Source organism: Carassius carassius, chromosome 32 (assembly GCF_963082965.1).
Source record: "Carassius carassius chromosome 32, fCarCar2.1, whole genome shotgun sequence".
In the NCBI taxonomy this organism is placed as follows: Eukaryota; Metazoa; Chordata; class Actinopteri; order Cypriniformes; family Cyprinidae; genus Carassius; species Carassius carassius.
The window spans coordinates 2,509,058-2,526,178 of NC_081786.1; the positions used below are offsets into that span (position 1 = coordinate 2,509,058).

The window sequence follows — 17,121 nt, forward strand, 5'->3', positions numbered from 1 at the left end:
TCAGATCGAATCAGCGCTTAGGATTTATTTTGTAAATGATGTACGACGTCAATGCCAGTCATAATTCAAATTTACACATGACAAGGAGAAACAAACCTAAAAATGGCTTGACATGGAAAACGCATACTGCAAAGCGGACGATATTTACACTTACGAGGTCAACATGAAAAACTATTTTAAAAACCGAACGCTGTGTGAAGTCTTTGTAAAGTCATCATTGAGAAGCTGAAAGCCGTTCTATCAGCAGAAACACATGGATGCAGACAGTGAAGCATGCTCTTCTGTAGATCAGAGATGCTCAGAACTTCTGCGAGAGCGTCTGTTTCTCCAGAAGCAGGTCTGCGAACCTCTGCTGCAGCTCTTTCTCTCGGTCCTGCTGTCTCTGGACGTCCTCTCTCAGGGCCTGCACAGAAACCACAACGTGTTGATGCATAATAGATCTAACTTGCCATGTTGTAAATCTTTTGTTTGTTTGTTTGTAGGAGGAAAAAAGAATACAATATTAACATTAACAAACCATACATATATAACGTGTACTTATATATTTTAACATTTATTTGATTATTTATTTGGGATGTAACTATCAAAATCTCTCAATACGATGATATCGCGATATTAAGTCTACGATACGATATTATTATTTTTTTAAGATATATACGTCATCTGAAAGATTAATAAATAAGATTTCCATTGCTGTATGATTTGTTAGGAGGACAATATTTGTCTGAGATACAACTATTTGGTCGAATTGAATAATAAATAATATCTAAATATTAAGAAAATGTATTTTAAAGTTGTCCAAATTAATATTCTTAGCAATGCATTTTTGCACTTTTTTTGCACTTTGCACTTTTTATTTCTGATATTCATAAGTCTTTATTAGTCTCGGTCATATTGTACAGCTGCACTGTAAAATAAATGAAAATTAATATTCCAGAGGTATATTATTTTTGCTTTACACTACAGTAGGTGAAATTCCCAAATTTCTTCTTTCCTAATTGCTACACTTGAAAGAGATATTTTGAATTTGGACTGCATTTAAACCACTAGATATCAGTAATTAATGCTGCACTTTAAAGCTTTTATTTTGACAAACCGCAGCAGAGCTTTTATTTTGAAGGAAAACTCCAGCATCAATGAAAACATGCTTACAAAAATGAGTCTTACTACAAATTTAGTGAAATAATGTAATCATATGAAGCAAAAATTAAGCATAACTGGTGACAATGGTTTTGCAGCACTAATATAAATACAGGTGCACCCAAACATCTGACCTCCTGTCTGCGTGGAATGGCATGGTCTTCCTGTTTCTTCAGCTCCTGGAAGGTGTGGAGCTCCACGTTGGCCTGCTCCACCTGATCCCAGAGTTCACTGAGCTGTTTGAGCAGACCCATGGCCCTCGACTGATAGCCCCCCAGCAGGATCTTCATCTTCTTCTCCATCTTCGCCGCACGCTTGGCCTCTGTGGTCATGTGACCTCTGTTGATCTGTCATCAACACACGAAGAGAGAGGAAGACTTACATTCGCTAATGGTTTATTCAATCATAATTCAGTCTGAAACTACCTTTTGCTTAGTTTTTGTTTTAAATTTGTATTTTTACATGAAAACCAGACATAATTTGTCCAAACAAAAGGAGAAAATAATGGATGACGTAAAATACCATTTTAATGAAAAAAACTAAATTAATTATATATATGTATATTTATATGTATATTTATATATATATATATATATATATATATATATATATATATATATATATATATATATATATATATATATATATATATATATATATATATAAATAAATGAGGTACCCACCAAAACCATAAAGAAAAAAATTAATGTTAAAATTTGTATAATATAAATACAAATAACATATTCAAATGCACAGCAAAATAAACTCACACACACACACATACATATATATATATATAACACATATAAACATTTTATATATATATATTTAATATTTTGTAGTTTTAATATTTTTGGGGTAGGAATTTTTTTTATTTTTTATAATACATTTTTCTTTTTTTCTTATATATGTATGTATATATATATATATATATATATATATATATATATATATATATATATATATATATGTATATATATATATATATATATATATATATATATGTATATATATATATATATATATATATATATATATATATATATATATATATATATATATATATATAACTAAAAAATACTAAAGGATAAATGTAATAATAAATTGCTTTTAATCTCTGCTCAATTTAAACATTTCATTACAACTCTTGATCTTGTCATGTTGCGATGGGAGGTCTGAGAAAAAGCAGGATTCAGTTTTGCCTTCAGACACTGGCACCACCAAATACTGAAACCATCACAAACGTAGACTATTTTCAGACGTTCAATTTTGCAATCATGTGTGACATGCAAGAATTCTACAAAGTTTGGAGATGGAAACAAAAACAATAAACCTCCAATGTCGACACAGGCCACGTCTTTGGCCTTTAACAAACCATTATGCAATTATAATGGATCTGTTTTCATTCGAGCGCCTGCCGTTTTCCAGTAAGAGTCCCGCTGCCAGCTGAAAGTCCTGACTGGGCACTTCTCCGAGTAAAACATCTCAGACGAGCCGAGACAATGAGAGATCAGCGAGAACAGGACGTCATGAGCCAACGCATGACTGTCAGACAATTATCAGCTAAAAAATATGATGATATCATTTATTAAGGAAAAAAGCTATCTAAACCTGCATGGCCCTATGTGAAAAATAAATGGCCCTCTCCTGTTAAATCATGAAAGAACTGTGATCAACCACATTATTTTAGAAAGCAGAGTTAAATTTCACTAGCCACACCGAGGCCCGATTACTGATATCAAGAAATCACTTTAATAGAAGCTGTGTGACAAAGTGAAGCATGCGTAAAGAGCCACACATCATGCCGTGATCTAAAGAAAGTCTAGAACACAGGAGAAACAAAATAGTTGACATGCATCAGTTTGGAAAGGAAGCCATTTCTCAGGCTTTGGGACTCCAGCGAAGCACGGTCAGAGCCATTATCCACAAATGGAGAACACTTGGAGCACTGTTGAACCTCCGTCTGTTGATAAATGTGCTGCACAGATTCAGCCGGCATAAATCCTGGCAGTTCTCTGAATGAGAGCCACTTCCTTCAGGAACACAAACTCCTGCCTCTCTGAACGAACGTGCTGCTGTGTGAACGGACTCCAAGTTTCCGCCGGGACGCACCAACACAAACGCTGCCTTGTCGAGTGGAGGACGTCCTAATGAACTGAAGCTCTGCACATGTGCACGGCCCTAAACTGCAGGACACTGGCTGTCTTACTGGAGCCGAGCGTTTGTGTTAAACCAAGCATGAATGCCCAGGAGTTTACAGCCGTCCTCATTAAAACAGAAGTAACAGAGTTATTACCGTTTATCTTGGCTGGTTAATTACGAGGTTAACACGCTGAATGAATTTTAAGAGCACTAAGAATGGATCCGAATTATCCATCCATTATACTAAAAGCAGTAAGATACTCAAGTGATTTTACCAGAACCCTGAACATTACTGAACATGCACACACTAAAAAGAATGACGCACCCACAAAAAAAAAAAATCCCAAAAATAAAATATCACCTATAAATATATATGTATATATTATGAAATGGCCAGAAAAATAACACTTTGCGTAAATGAATAAATAAATAAATATATATATATATATGTGTGTGTGTGTGTGTGTGTGTGTGTGTGTGTATGTCTGTATAATACATATATATATATATATATATATATATATATATATATATACACTAATTAAAATCTCACTTACTTTAAAGAGCACCAAGAACAGGTCGGAATTAATGGACTAATACACTAAAAGAAACCAAATGATTTGGTGCTTTTACCAAAAACCCGAACATCACTGAATATATGAAAACTGAATAATACAATTAAGTACCCAGCAAAACCAATTAAACAAAAATACATTAAGAAATGAATTTAAAATAAGAAAAAAAAAAATTAATACAACAATGACAACAAATAAAATAATCTTAAAGATAATAAAATACTATATATATATATATATATACACATACCAGGATTTTTCCAGAATCCTGAACATTACTGATTTTGGAATATTATTGGCTTCTACCAGCCACACAGCGCCACCTACTGGATGTAAAGAGAGTGTGCAGGACCCATCATGACCTTAGTGATGATCGTACCTCCAGTTTCTTCTCCATTGACTCGATCCTGTCCTTCTTGCTGGCCAGATTAGCTCGAGTGTAGCGGCTTTGTCCGGGCAGGTACAGGACCTGACTGTAACACTCCTCCCAAACCTGGTTATACGCCTCCATAGACAGATCCCCGTGACCCATCCCATGCTTCACCACCTCCATCTCCTGAGCCAGCAGCTCTCCGGCCTGTCAGAGACACACACACAGACACACACACACACACACACACACACAGACACACACACAGACACACACGGCTTCAGTCAGAGGATGCATCAGGTTTGAGTTTCAAGAGTCATGCATTTTATGACCGAAGAGAACCAAACTCAATCTATCAGCAAGCAATAAGCTCTTGTCTTCATGACTTCATCTGACTTCATGGTTTCATCCATCAGAAATATCTAGGTCATAATCCAAAATAAAACTGTAAAAAGAAAATGAAGTCTAAGATTCATTTGCAATGTGCCCTTATTTCTGTCAATTAAACTTATCAACCTAAATGTTCAGTACTGCGATACTGTAAAATTTATTTTTAAAGTAAATTTGTCTTCATTTTGACAATACAGTAATTAGAATGAAACCGTTTCGCACTGCAGTACCATTATAATTTTATTGATTAGTTGTTGAAACTTACATTTTAATAATCACAGTCACCGAATTTGTCAAAGTTAGCGTGAATTAATCAAATCTCCATATGGACCAGTATCTGTAAATGTTGGTTGAAATCTGAATCCTGCATGTTCTGCGCATCTCTGTGTGAATGAATGAATGAATGGCAAAGACGTGTGGGTTTGTTTACTACGTAGACTGAAGCGCGTGACGCTTGCAGTAATGAGGACATAAATACATCAACAACATCACCAGAACTGTTCTGAGTCACTTCACAAGCATTTTACCGTTTCATTTGAGTAACACCAGTGTCAATTTAAAGGTATTAACGGCAACCCGTCAAAATAAAAGTTCATTTTTACATAAAGGGATTGTGCTAGAAATATTACTATTATTTAGTAGAATGTATGTGATACTGCTACTACTGTTGAAATAAGAAATAAATAATGCAATATTTCTTCCATGTTTTAATTTTAATAGCAAATCCCCTTTATTTACCAAAAAATAAAATGTTTAAATTTCATCAAAAGACAAATTAAACTTGGGTGAAACTTGTTTACTGTTTTTCATAATTATATTACTTGTAGAAAAACTTTAAACACAATTGTAAATAATTATAAAGAATGGCATTGTTTTTTTATTTTTAGTGATAAAAAGTTTTGTTTTTTTGCTCTGGTACCGAGAACCATGGATTTTCACTGGTATCGGTATCGAATACTGAAATTTTGGTACCGTGACAACACTCTAATTAACATTTAATTGCAATTTATTTTATTGCTTTTGACAGTCAAACACTATGGGGTTTTATATTTTTCAAAAATATGGAATATTACAATATTTCTAGATTTTATTTGAATGCATTTTACATCATTTCATTTATTATTGAATTGTTGCGGCACACCTGCTTTTTTTATTAAAAATTAATACAACATTTCATTATCAACTGCATGCAGAATATACATACAGAAAATGTAATCAACATTATCTAAAATCCAATTAATTTAAGAAATAAGTTGAAGATTTGTTCGAATGATCAAAATCGATCAAAATACCTAGTGAAAAGTAATGGCAGTGAAGTAAATCAGCTCAACTTGGAATAAAGCCACAGTGCGTCCTAAATAGGTATTTTTATTATGCAAAAATATGACCTGGACGTTTCTAAATGTCACTATTTTGAATAATTGCCAGGTCACACTTGAACCTGTACCTGCAGAATAACAAAACCTCCAGAGATTCACCTCTCCAGCCATCTGCGTGCTCACACGCATAATTTAATACTATCTTTTTAGAATAAATCACTCTAGGATTTTCCCACATGATAAAAAAAAAAAGAAAGAAAGAAAAGTGGGGATCTAACAATTATAAGCAGCAAACCTTTTTGAGCTCTTCCTCTGAGACTTTTTCGTAGGGTGTTTTCTCCAGGTAAGAGATGTGATCGGCGTGGCTGGAGCTGGATCCCACTCCTTTGCCCTTCTTGGCCTGAGCGTCGCTGAAGGGTTGATGCAGACAGTCGAAGTGGATCATGGTGATCATTTCTTTCTTAATGACTTCTTCAGCCTGCTGCAGGTCTGTCAGCGGCGGCTCCACAGTGTGAGGACGGAGGATCGTCTCATTCACCTGAACACACACAAGCAGAAGTTCAGACTTCATCTCATGGTAGAGTACATCCCTTTAAACTATACAAATGTACCATTTCTTTATTTGTATAACTTAAGTAGGGAAAAATGACTAGTAGGAGCACCTTAACTACAGATTGCAACAGCTAATCAGGTTCTTCCCCACATTACTTTACTCTGCAATACAAGTTAGAATTTGATAAATGACAGTATGTGGGAGTGTTTATTTTAAAGATATATATAAAAAAAAAGTAAACTGAGATAAACCAAACACACACATGAGAAATTGCAGAATTGACGCGCTACATGTACGTGCTAAACGATATTCTTTGTTGTATTTTCCTGTAAAAATAACGGAGTTCTTTAGTAGTGGGCGGAACTAATACGCAAACGGAATCTCATTGGCTGGTGCTCACCTACTGAGCAAATCAGTTTGACCGAACGCAGACAACCTTATTAATATTCATGAATCCATTACTGTTCTTATTAGTAGAATACGTAGTATTATTATTATCATCATCTTATCAGTGTTATAGTTAGTTTCCCCCCCCCTTTTTTTTACAGAAACACTGAATGATCAACAAAGCACCACCATCAGTCCTAAATTCAGTTAAAATGTCTATGCCTTCATACATGGTTACCAAGTTTTAATTATAATTACTAAAGTTCTATCATTAAATAATACTTGATTATCCAGATATCATATTATAATGCTTGACTGACTGATGTTAAGGTTGTACTCTCAGGTATTTAAAAAGCTGTGCCATTTTAAAAACATACACAGTATATATATATATATATATATATATATATATATATACACACACACACAGTCGTGGCCAAAAGTTTTGAGAATACATAAATATTGGAAATTGGAAAAGTTTCTGCTTAAGTTTTTATAATAGCAATTTGCATATACTCCAGAATGTTATGAAGAGTGATCAGATGAATTGCATAGTCCTTCTTTGTCATTAAAATTAACTTAATCCCAAAAAAAACATTTCCACTGCATTTGATTGCTGTCATTAAAGGAGCTGAGATCATTTCAGTAATCTTCTTGTTAACTCAGGTGAGAATGTTGACGAGCACAAGGCTGGAGATCATTATGTCAGGCTGATGGGGTTAGAATGGCAGACTTGACATGTTAAAAGGAGGGTGATGCTTCAAATCATTGTTCTTCCATTGTTAACCATGGTGACCTGCAAAGAAATGCGTGCAGTCATCATTGCGTTGCATACAAATGGCTGCACAGGCAAGGATATTGTGGCTACTAAGATTGCACCTAAATCAACAATTTATAGGATCATCAAGAACTCCAAGTAAAGAGGTTCAATTCTTGTAAAGAAGGCTTCAGGGCGTCCAAGAAAGTCCAGCAACTGCCAGGATTGTCTCCTAAAGAGGATTCAGCTGCGGGATCGGAGTGCCACAGTGCAGAGCTTGCTCAGGAATGGCAGCAGGCAGGTGTGAGCGCATCTGCACGCACAGTGAGGCCAAGACTTCTGGAAGATGGCCTGGTGTCAAGAAGGGCAGCAAAGAAGCCACTTCTCTCCAAAATAAACATCAGGGACAGATTGATCTTCTGCAGAAAGTATAGTGAATGGACTGCTGAGGACTGGGGCAAAGTCATATTCTCAGATGAAGCCCCTTTCCGATTGTTTGGGGCATCTGGAAAAAGGCTTGTCCAGAGAAGAAAAGGTGAGCGCTACCATCAGTCCTGTGTCATGCCAACAGTAAAGCATCCTGACACCATTCATGTGTGGGGTTGCTTCTCATCCAAGGGAGTGGGCTCACTCACAATTCTGCCCAAAAACACAGCCATGAATAAAGAATGGTACCAAAACACCCTCCAAACAGCAACTTCTTCCAACAATCAGAACAGTTTGGTGAAGAACAATGCATTTTCCAGCACGATGGAGCACCGTGCCATAAGGCAAAAGTGATAACTAAGTGGCTCGGGGACCAGAATGTTGAAATTTTGGGTCCATGGCCTGGAAACTCCCCAGATCTTAATCCCATTGAGAACTTGTGGTCAATCCTCAAGAGGCGGGTGGACAAACAAAAACCCACTAATTCTGACAAACTCCAAGAAGTGATTATGAAAGAATGGGTTGCTATCAGTCAGGATTTGGCCCAGAAGTTGATTGAGAGCATGCCCAGTCGAATTGCAGAGGTCCTGAAAAAGAAGGGCCAACACTGCAAATACTGACTCTTTGCATAAATGTCATGTAATTGTCGATAAAAGCCTTTGAAACGTATGAAGTGCTTGTAATTATATTTCAGTACATCACAGAAACAACTGAAACAAAGATCTAAAAGCAGTTTAGTAGCAAACTTTTTGAAAACTAATATTTATGTAATTCTCAAAACTTTTGGCCACAACTGTATATGTATAAATATTAGTATATCAGTCTGGCGAGTAAACAAAAAAATGTACTAGCCAATGGCAATTCAATTGCCAAGGTATCCATAGACTTGTTATATTTATCTATAAATAAAATAATATTGTGGCAGTTTTTTATCGATAATCGATATCTTTCAAGGTATCATATCGAATTTTGAAATTCCAGTATCGTGACAACACTTATATATATATATATATATTTAGAGAGAGAGAGAGCGCCTCGGCAACTTAATGAAAGTTTAAGCTACTAAACCTGAAAAAAAATAAAAAATAAAACAATACATAAAAATTACTAAAATTAAATAAAAACTGAAAACAAATATAATAAAAACTCGATATCAATAAACAGTACATTAAAACTACATATTAAAAATGTTCCTGGTAACAAAAACAAAAATAGTTAATACTAAAATGGGGGAAAAAAAAACTAAAAACTCACCTAAATGCAACTAAATGAAAATATATATATATATTAACATTTTAATACATGTGGGACAGTTATTTTCAAATATGTTAATATGTGTTAATATTGAAAAAGCAAAAACTAAATTAATACTACACAATTTTTTTTATGTAGTCACCCAAGCAAATTTTCTACATTTCCTTTAATACATTACTAAAACAGAAAAAAACAAAACTAAAAATAAACATTTTTAAAAAATAAACTAAATTTGCTACTAATAGTAGTATTTTTTGATAAATACTATTAATAAGTATATTAATAATTACATATATAGCACCGCTTTGGGGCACAGTGATTGCGATAGATAAGTATGTATGGCTGGTGTGTGTGTGTGTTTGTCTTCACCTCTGAAGGTCGTGGTAAATCTCTCTGAACTGCTGTATGTCTCTGCCGCAGCTCCTTCTCCCTCTCGGCGTCTCTAGCGGCCTGTGCAAATATCCCACAAGATAAACAACAACAAAAACAAATATATAAAGGCTTAACACGGCACCACTCCGTGTATTTACAGATCTCAGAAAGCTGACAGGCCGAGGTGACTCACCTGTTTACGCAGCTCTATCTCGGCCGCATCCTCCACGTAACTCTCGTCCACCTCGGCTTCCTCCAACTCTTTCTCAGCGTTTTCGGGAAGAACGATCTCGAAGTCGTTTTTGGGCACCGGAAGAGACATCAAGCCTTGTCTAAGTTGCTCGCGGGTCTCCTTTTGCTGGAACAGACAGAAAACATCGCACCATGACTCAAAAAACACTTCAATAAATGCATCAAAAATGCATTAAATGCACTCAAGGATTTCAAACTCATTATTATGGGCGTTACGCACCAAGTGTTTGGCAAATGACGGGTCGCTGTAGTCCATGCCGCCCTCCTCTGTGTTAATGTTGAGCTTGTCCCGCAACGGGGTCCTGCCCGGGGTCACCCCCACCGAGGGTTTAGGAGTCATCCCACTGTGGGGGGTCAGGCCCTCGGTTCCGTGGCTGGGCGTTCTGGGAAAACATAGGCCTTAAGTCATTATTCACACAGCTCATTAACCTCAAATTTAGCATATACTTTAATATTCTGAGATATTCATTTTCAGAAGTTCAGGGTCAGTGTTGGTAATGTTTTCAAATAAGTTTCATACATTTAGAACGGTCACATTGTATTGCAATTTAAAAAAATAAGCATTTTCTTTAAGTGTATTCAATATATTTTCAGCATGATCTATTAGAAATCATTCTAATATATTCCGATATGCATTAACACTTCAGTTTATTTTTGCAATGTTGAAAACACATTCATTTTTTCAGGATTCTTTGAAAAGTTCAAAAGAGCAGCAATTATTTGAAATTGAAATCCTTAGTGACATTAAAAATGTCTTTACTATCACTTTTGATCAATTTAATGTGTTCTTGCTGACAAAAATTCTTACTTTCATATAAAAAATAATAATAATAAAATCTTTCTGACGTACTGAAATGAAATTTGAATTCTATACTAACGTGCCAATCATAACAAGACAGAAATGTCATGAACCATATTACTGGGAGGAAAATTGCCTTTTTAAATTAATATATATTATTTCTGGCTGAACAATATATATATATATATATATATATTTAGAATTAGCTTTACAATTTTTTAGGTAAAAGTTTTATACATTTTTTGTGCTTTCGTCATTTTTATTAGTTTGGGGGATTTTATTTCTATTTCTATTTAAAATTAATTTATTTTTATTTCAGTTTTAGTCATTTGAGTTTGTTGTGTTTAACTTCCAAGGCATGAAAGAAGAAAATCATATACACCTAGGATGCCTCAGGGGTGAGTAAAACTAATTTTCCATTTTTGGGTGAACAAACCCTTTAATGCAATGCATTACAGTGATTTCTACAACACCCCTGAACCTTGACAAAATCACGTGTAAACCACAGTCTTGAGTGGATTACTGCTTTAATATGGCAATTTATTTACAGAATTCAATGACCATGAGTGTGAATGTTCTAAACTGCATTTTTCATGTGAAACTAAGTGCATATTTTCATGAAGGATGGCTACCTGAAGGGTGTAGACAGCACGGTGTTGGGCGTCTGGACCACCTGTCTCTGTGGGGTCACACCAGAGAAGTCGCTCTCATGCAGGGGGGTGTTCAGCCCTCCTTTAAGAGGCGTGTCCACATTGGTAAGAGCCATCAGGTTCTGGGCTTCCTGTGAGGGTGAAAGAACCGAGCGGTGAGACTCAGGATATAAAACAGGCAGTTTGGGAAGCGTGTGAAACTAGACCGCACCTGCAGGATCTTGTCCTGTGCCGCTGGGGTTTTGGGTGTGCGCAGAGCCATGGCGTTATTGGTCACGTTGTATTCGGACAGAAGAGCGCTAGAGGCCGAGTTGGTGATTCCTGACTCTTCGGCGGTCTGACGGGCGACTTCACTGGCCTGACCCAGTTTGACCACCTCCTCCAGCTCAGCGTCAGAGATCTGAAACCAGAAATCAGTCAAATGCAGTTTATTCAAAATAAACTAACCACAACTACTACATTAAACTATTAGAAAAGTTTTAATATAACAATCATAAAACAAGTCTGAGTGGTTCAGAGAGATTAGTATGTTGTAATCAGCGTTATGGAATTTAACAATATTTTGAATTGGCTTTTAATTTGATATTTTCTGTTTTCATTTTAATTTCAGATAAAGTTTGTCATTTTGTGTGCTTTTCATTTGGTTTTTGTGTTTAGATGTATAAACTTTATAAAGAGATTTACTTTAATTTTCTGATATAATTGTTATTTTAGCATTATTTACAGACTAGTATATTATTATTATTAACATTTTTAATTAGCTTTTATTTTTACATTTTCAGATTTTATTTTAAATTCTATAGTATTCATATAGCATAGTATTCATCTATATTTAGAATTCTCTTTTAATTTAATATTTTCAGGTTTGCTTTTAATTTAAAAAGTTGTACAAAATCTCTTCTTTAAAAAAAAAGCATTTTAATTTTTCTAAAGTTTTTCCATTTAATATTTATATATTATTTCAGTTTTATTTCAATTAATGAAAAAGCTTTTTAATAGTTTTAGTTAACAACAATGCCGTTCATGGGTTGTTCTGTGGTGGCAAAGGCGTTTTTGTTCAAGGTATAAGTCACAGTGGTTTTTACCACAGTTGAACTCTGACCTGTGGTGCAGGAAGCACCAGTTTGCTTCTCTTCTTGGTGAACTCAGACACTCCACTGGTCTGCAGGATGGCCGAGGGCAGATCAGACTCCTTCTTCTTCTTGATCTTCTGTCTGTCCTTCTTTCGGTCATGATCCTCCTTCTCACTATATACACAAAAATCACAGGGGTGATCAAAAACACAGTCACTCAGGACACAGAACTACCTGCAGCTCTAGAGGAAGAGGTTTGACATGAGTCCACTCACTTCCTGAGCTCTCCATCCAGATGCTGCTGGCGCAGTCGCTTGAAGTCCGGTTCCAAAGGATTGTAGAGCTCCATGGATGTATCGTAGAAGCCCTGCGCGGGTTTCTTCTCAAACGGGATCTCAGCATTATAGTCCACACCTCTCTTCTTCTTGCGCTTCTTCTGGATGGCGATGCCTGCAGCTCGCAGCTCCCTGCGCTTCTGAAGCGCTGCCAGACGACTGCAGAAAACAGCGATCAACACCTCTGATGAACAACTCAATCTGATTTATGAATATATACATGGGGATCAGTAGATCAGTCATATGTTTTTATTTTTATGTCTCTTCTGCTGTTCAAGGATGCATTCATTTGATCAAAAATTGTCAAAACAGAAATATTGTGGAACTGTGCTTTATTTTAGTATACTTTAAAATAGTTTATTCCTTTGATGCAAAGCTGAATTTTCATCAGCATCACATGATCCTTCAGACATCATTCGGATTTATTATCAATATGCTGATTTATTAGCAGTGTTGAAAAGAGTTTTGCTGCTTAATATTTTTTGGAACCTGTGATAACTTTTTTGCAAAACTCTTTAGTGAATAAAATAGTGACCTATGAAATCAGTTTTAATTTTTCCGGATTACATTTTTTTCTGTTTACATTTTTCTCAACTCCTTTTTAATGGTTAAATTAAATTGTATTTATCAAAAAGCATGTATAATTAATTAAAATAATAAAACTTATACATTTCCACATCAATTTATTAAAAGTTTAACAAAAATGACATGTTTAGGGCCCTATGAAATGTTTTATTTTTCTATACCATATGTTTCATTGTCACCTAATTCTGTGTTTTAGCATGTCTAATTATTTAAATGCATAAAAATAACTTGAAATTTTTTTCTTAAAATAGCAAACTGTATTTTTTGGTAAACAAAGGATATTTACTATTAAAAATAAAACATGGAAGAAATGATGTGTGCTTATTCCTTAAAAATAATAATGTTTGTTTCATTTTAGTAGTGGGAGTATTAGGCTATGTACATTCTGCTGAACAATAGAAATAGATTTCTGGCAAATACTTGTCTTTAAATTAAATCAGACTTTTATTTTGAAGGGTTGCCGTGAATACCTTTCCAGTTCTGTGTATGTGATGTGACGCTAGTTTTACTCAAATCAGACGGTTAAATGCTCATGAAGTGGCTCTCAGACTGGTTCTGGAGATGATGTTTATAGGTTTCCGTCCTCATCTTGTGAGACGGCAGAAGCTGAAATCACCGGAGCGTCACGCGCGCTTCAGTGTGTGTAATAAACGAAGTCGCGCTTCTGCGCCATTCATTAACACAGACATGCATAACATGCAGGATTCATATTTAAATCGACTTTTCCAGCTTAATATTTACAGATATTAGTCCATATCACGATTTGCTGTTAGTGCAATGACCTACTTTTGATTAATTCATTCAAAATTTGACAAATTCCGTGACATTCCACGTTAAATTGTAAATTCCATGTTTGTGACTGGATTCCGCGATTCCGTCCGCGTTTTCTGCAACGCGGAAATCATAGGGCCCTGATAAAATGTTCAAAAGAACGGCATTTGTTCAAAATAGAAACAATATAAGTCTTTATTGACACTTTTTATCAGTTCCCCCCACCCTTGCTGGATAAGAAAAAACATGCCTTTCTCTCGGAAAAAGAAAGAAAATTGACTGACCCCATATTTTTTAACAGTATTGTTGTATAGTCTATCAAACATCAACATTTATTCAGAGACCTAAAAGTGTAAAAGACTTACCGTGCTTCCTCCAGCTGCTTCTCTCTGGCTTTCCGTTTGGCCTTCTTTCCTTGTGTGTTGGCCAGTCGAGCTCTGGCTTCAGACAACATCTCCAGCTCATCTGCACACGCATGTTTATGGATGTCATGCATCGTCTTTTCTCATACCGCAGTGCTACAAGTGTTTTTGGGCACTCACCTTCATCCATGTCCACGGGGTCAGGTCTGGCTGGTTTTGTCTCAGGGTTTGGGTCGATCTCTCCTGGTTTAAGCTTGCGAGGGTCATCGCCCACATCATCTTCATTCTCTCTCTGGGCGGCTTTATCTCTGTGCTCATCAAGAACAGATTAATAAACAAATTCTTCATCTACAAAAAAATGCATGTAAAACCAAAGAGTCAACATGACAGCACTGACCTTGAATTATATGATCCAACACATTTCGAATTAAAAATTGATTTTATCGTTCATAAGAGCCTGTTACTGCTATAGGTAAAATAAAAGCAATTTTGCGATTTCGATTTTAATCACGATTTTGACACACGCAGACATGCTTTACAGCCATAAATTGATTCAGTATAAATTTGAAACATATTTCCAAAAGAAAACCAATGAGAGCTTTATCAAAAAAGTTGTAACATGTCTCTAGAACAGACATAAGTCAAAATAATCACTAAGTAAAGATGTCGAATTTGGAAATCGTGCACGCTCAAATCGTGATTTTAGTACAATTTCGATTAATCACACAGCCCTAAAAGCCCCCAAACAGTTCACCGGTGAAAGTAATGACATGTTGTTTGTATCGCACATCAAACTGTACTTACAGCAGATACTCGTAATGCTCCAGACACTGAGCGGCTGTTCGTCCGATGATGGGGGCGATCGTCCTCCACTGAGTGGGCATCAGTTTGGCCAAGTGAAGAAGTTTCTCTTCTTCCTCACGAGACCATTCTGTTTTCTTGATGCTGGGGTCCAGCCACTCGTACCTGTGAGAAACACATCATAAGTGACAACCACATCAGACCTGGAGTATATGATCAACAGATTGCATATTTGGGCATCACAGCACATTCAAATCCACCTATGATGCTGAAAAGTGCTGTCCAGGTTGGCTGATCACTAGGGGTTGAGATAACTTGAGGGATATAAACTCACCATCTGGCTTTGCACTGTTTGGCTGATTTGCGGTGCAGCAGGGACGCGATTCGAGACCACTGGTTTTTGCCATATTTCATTACAGCTGCTTTGAGAATCTCATCCTGTTAATAAATCACATCAAAGACATGGATAATTAAAGTGACTTAACACACCAGGGATCTAACTTCAGCTTTTAAAAGCATTCTAATGCACAACTCAGATAATGATGAAATTATTAAAAGTGATTTCCACCTTAATGAGCCTAATAATGTTTTTACAAAAGTTAGTGCACTTGTTTATCAAGAAGACAAGTGTCAGCGAGAAGCAAGGTAAATGTCACTTGTGAACGGATTATATTTACATGTCATTTTCAGACAATCTGCAAACTAATATTTACACACATATATAAATACACACACACACACACACACACATATATATATATATATATATATATATATATATATATATATATATATATATATATATATATATACACACATACATATATACATACCAATGCATAATGAAAAAAAATAGATATATGCTTTAAGAATGAATAAACATGCAATTTAATATTTTAATCGTATAATTCATATTTAAAAACAATTATTAAAATATCATAAATATCGACATTTCATCAATCTATGACGTATAACGTCAGTATTTATGCACACAGTCTAATTAACAATACAACTTAAAACAATCTAAATTGTGTGGTATGCATGCAAATTGTAATAGCAGGCATGTTTTTAATATTTTATTCACTCAATTAAAAATAATAATAATTGATCAACTGAAGGCTGTCCACGTCACAACACACAACATAACGTTATAAACAAGTAAATAAAAACACAGCAGTGCAGACATTTGTACAATTGCAATAAATAGTCTTCATATGAAGTTTAAATGCCTTTGATGAATAAAATGCTGAAGATTAATGCTGTTTTGATGCTGAAATGTTGTGTGTGTTTTCTAAACAAACCTCAGTGTTGCGCCACACGCCTCCTTTGATCATAATCCGCGGCATGTTGGCGATTTAAAGTCTTCACACGCGCCCGCGCAGTAAAATCTTCTTCAGGAGTCGAGAAATGAACAATAAATCAGAGAAATAAACCTTGAGTTTGAGCTGAAGCACGTTACACTACAGGAAAGGAACTGGAAATGCGACGGAGCGACGCACAGAACTGTGGGAAACAGGCTCTTCCTCTATTGATTCAAATGAGATCTGTCATATCACTTGAACTCAATATTGCCCCTCTCGACCGAGTGGCGAATGACAGGCTGAACAAAATAGTTTATTGTTTTATTTTTATAATATTTAATAACAAATAAAAAAAATGTCTTCCCTTTTTTTAGACATGTTATCATGTTTTATTATCTTACCATACTTTGGTAAACAGTTTTGTTTTTACTGTGTTTTATAAATAAACTGAAACTGTTTTTGAAAAAGTATGCTTTATAAGCAAAATATTTTTAGATAGAACTGCAA

At 35.3% G+C, this 17,121-nt stretch overlaps 1 protein-coding gene across 1 annotated transcript; it reads right to left on the bottom strand.

Annotated features, from left to right (window-relative positions):
* Positions 1–16,823, bottom strand: LOC132112382 (cell division cycle 5-like protein). Its single transcript, XM_059519837.1, has 16 exons — positions 16,615–16,823; positions 15,648–15,751; positions 15,317–15,478; positions 14,693–14,820; positions 14,516–14,615; positions 12,735–12,953; positions 12,489–12,633; positions 11,598–11,786; positions 11,369–11,517; positions 10,158–10,320; positions 9,879–10,043; positions 9,683–9,763; positions 6,232–6,474; positions 4,237–4,434; positions 1,275–1,487; positions 1–403 (listed from the first exon to the last, which is right to left on the bottom strand). The coding sequence occupies exons 1-16, from the start codon at positions 16,657–16,659 to the stop codon at positions 299–301; spliced, it is 2,409 nt and encodes an 802-aa protein (XP_059375820.1). The 5' UTR covers positions 16,660–16,823; the 3' UTR covers positions 1–298.
* Between the last annotated feature and the right edge of the window lie 298 nt (positions 16,824–17,121).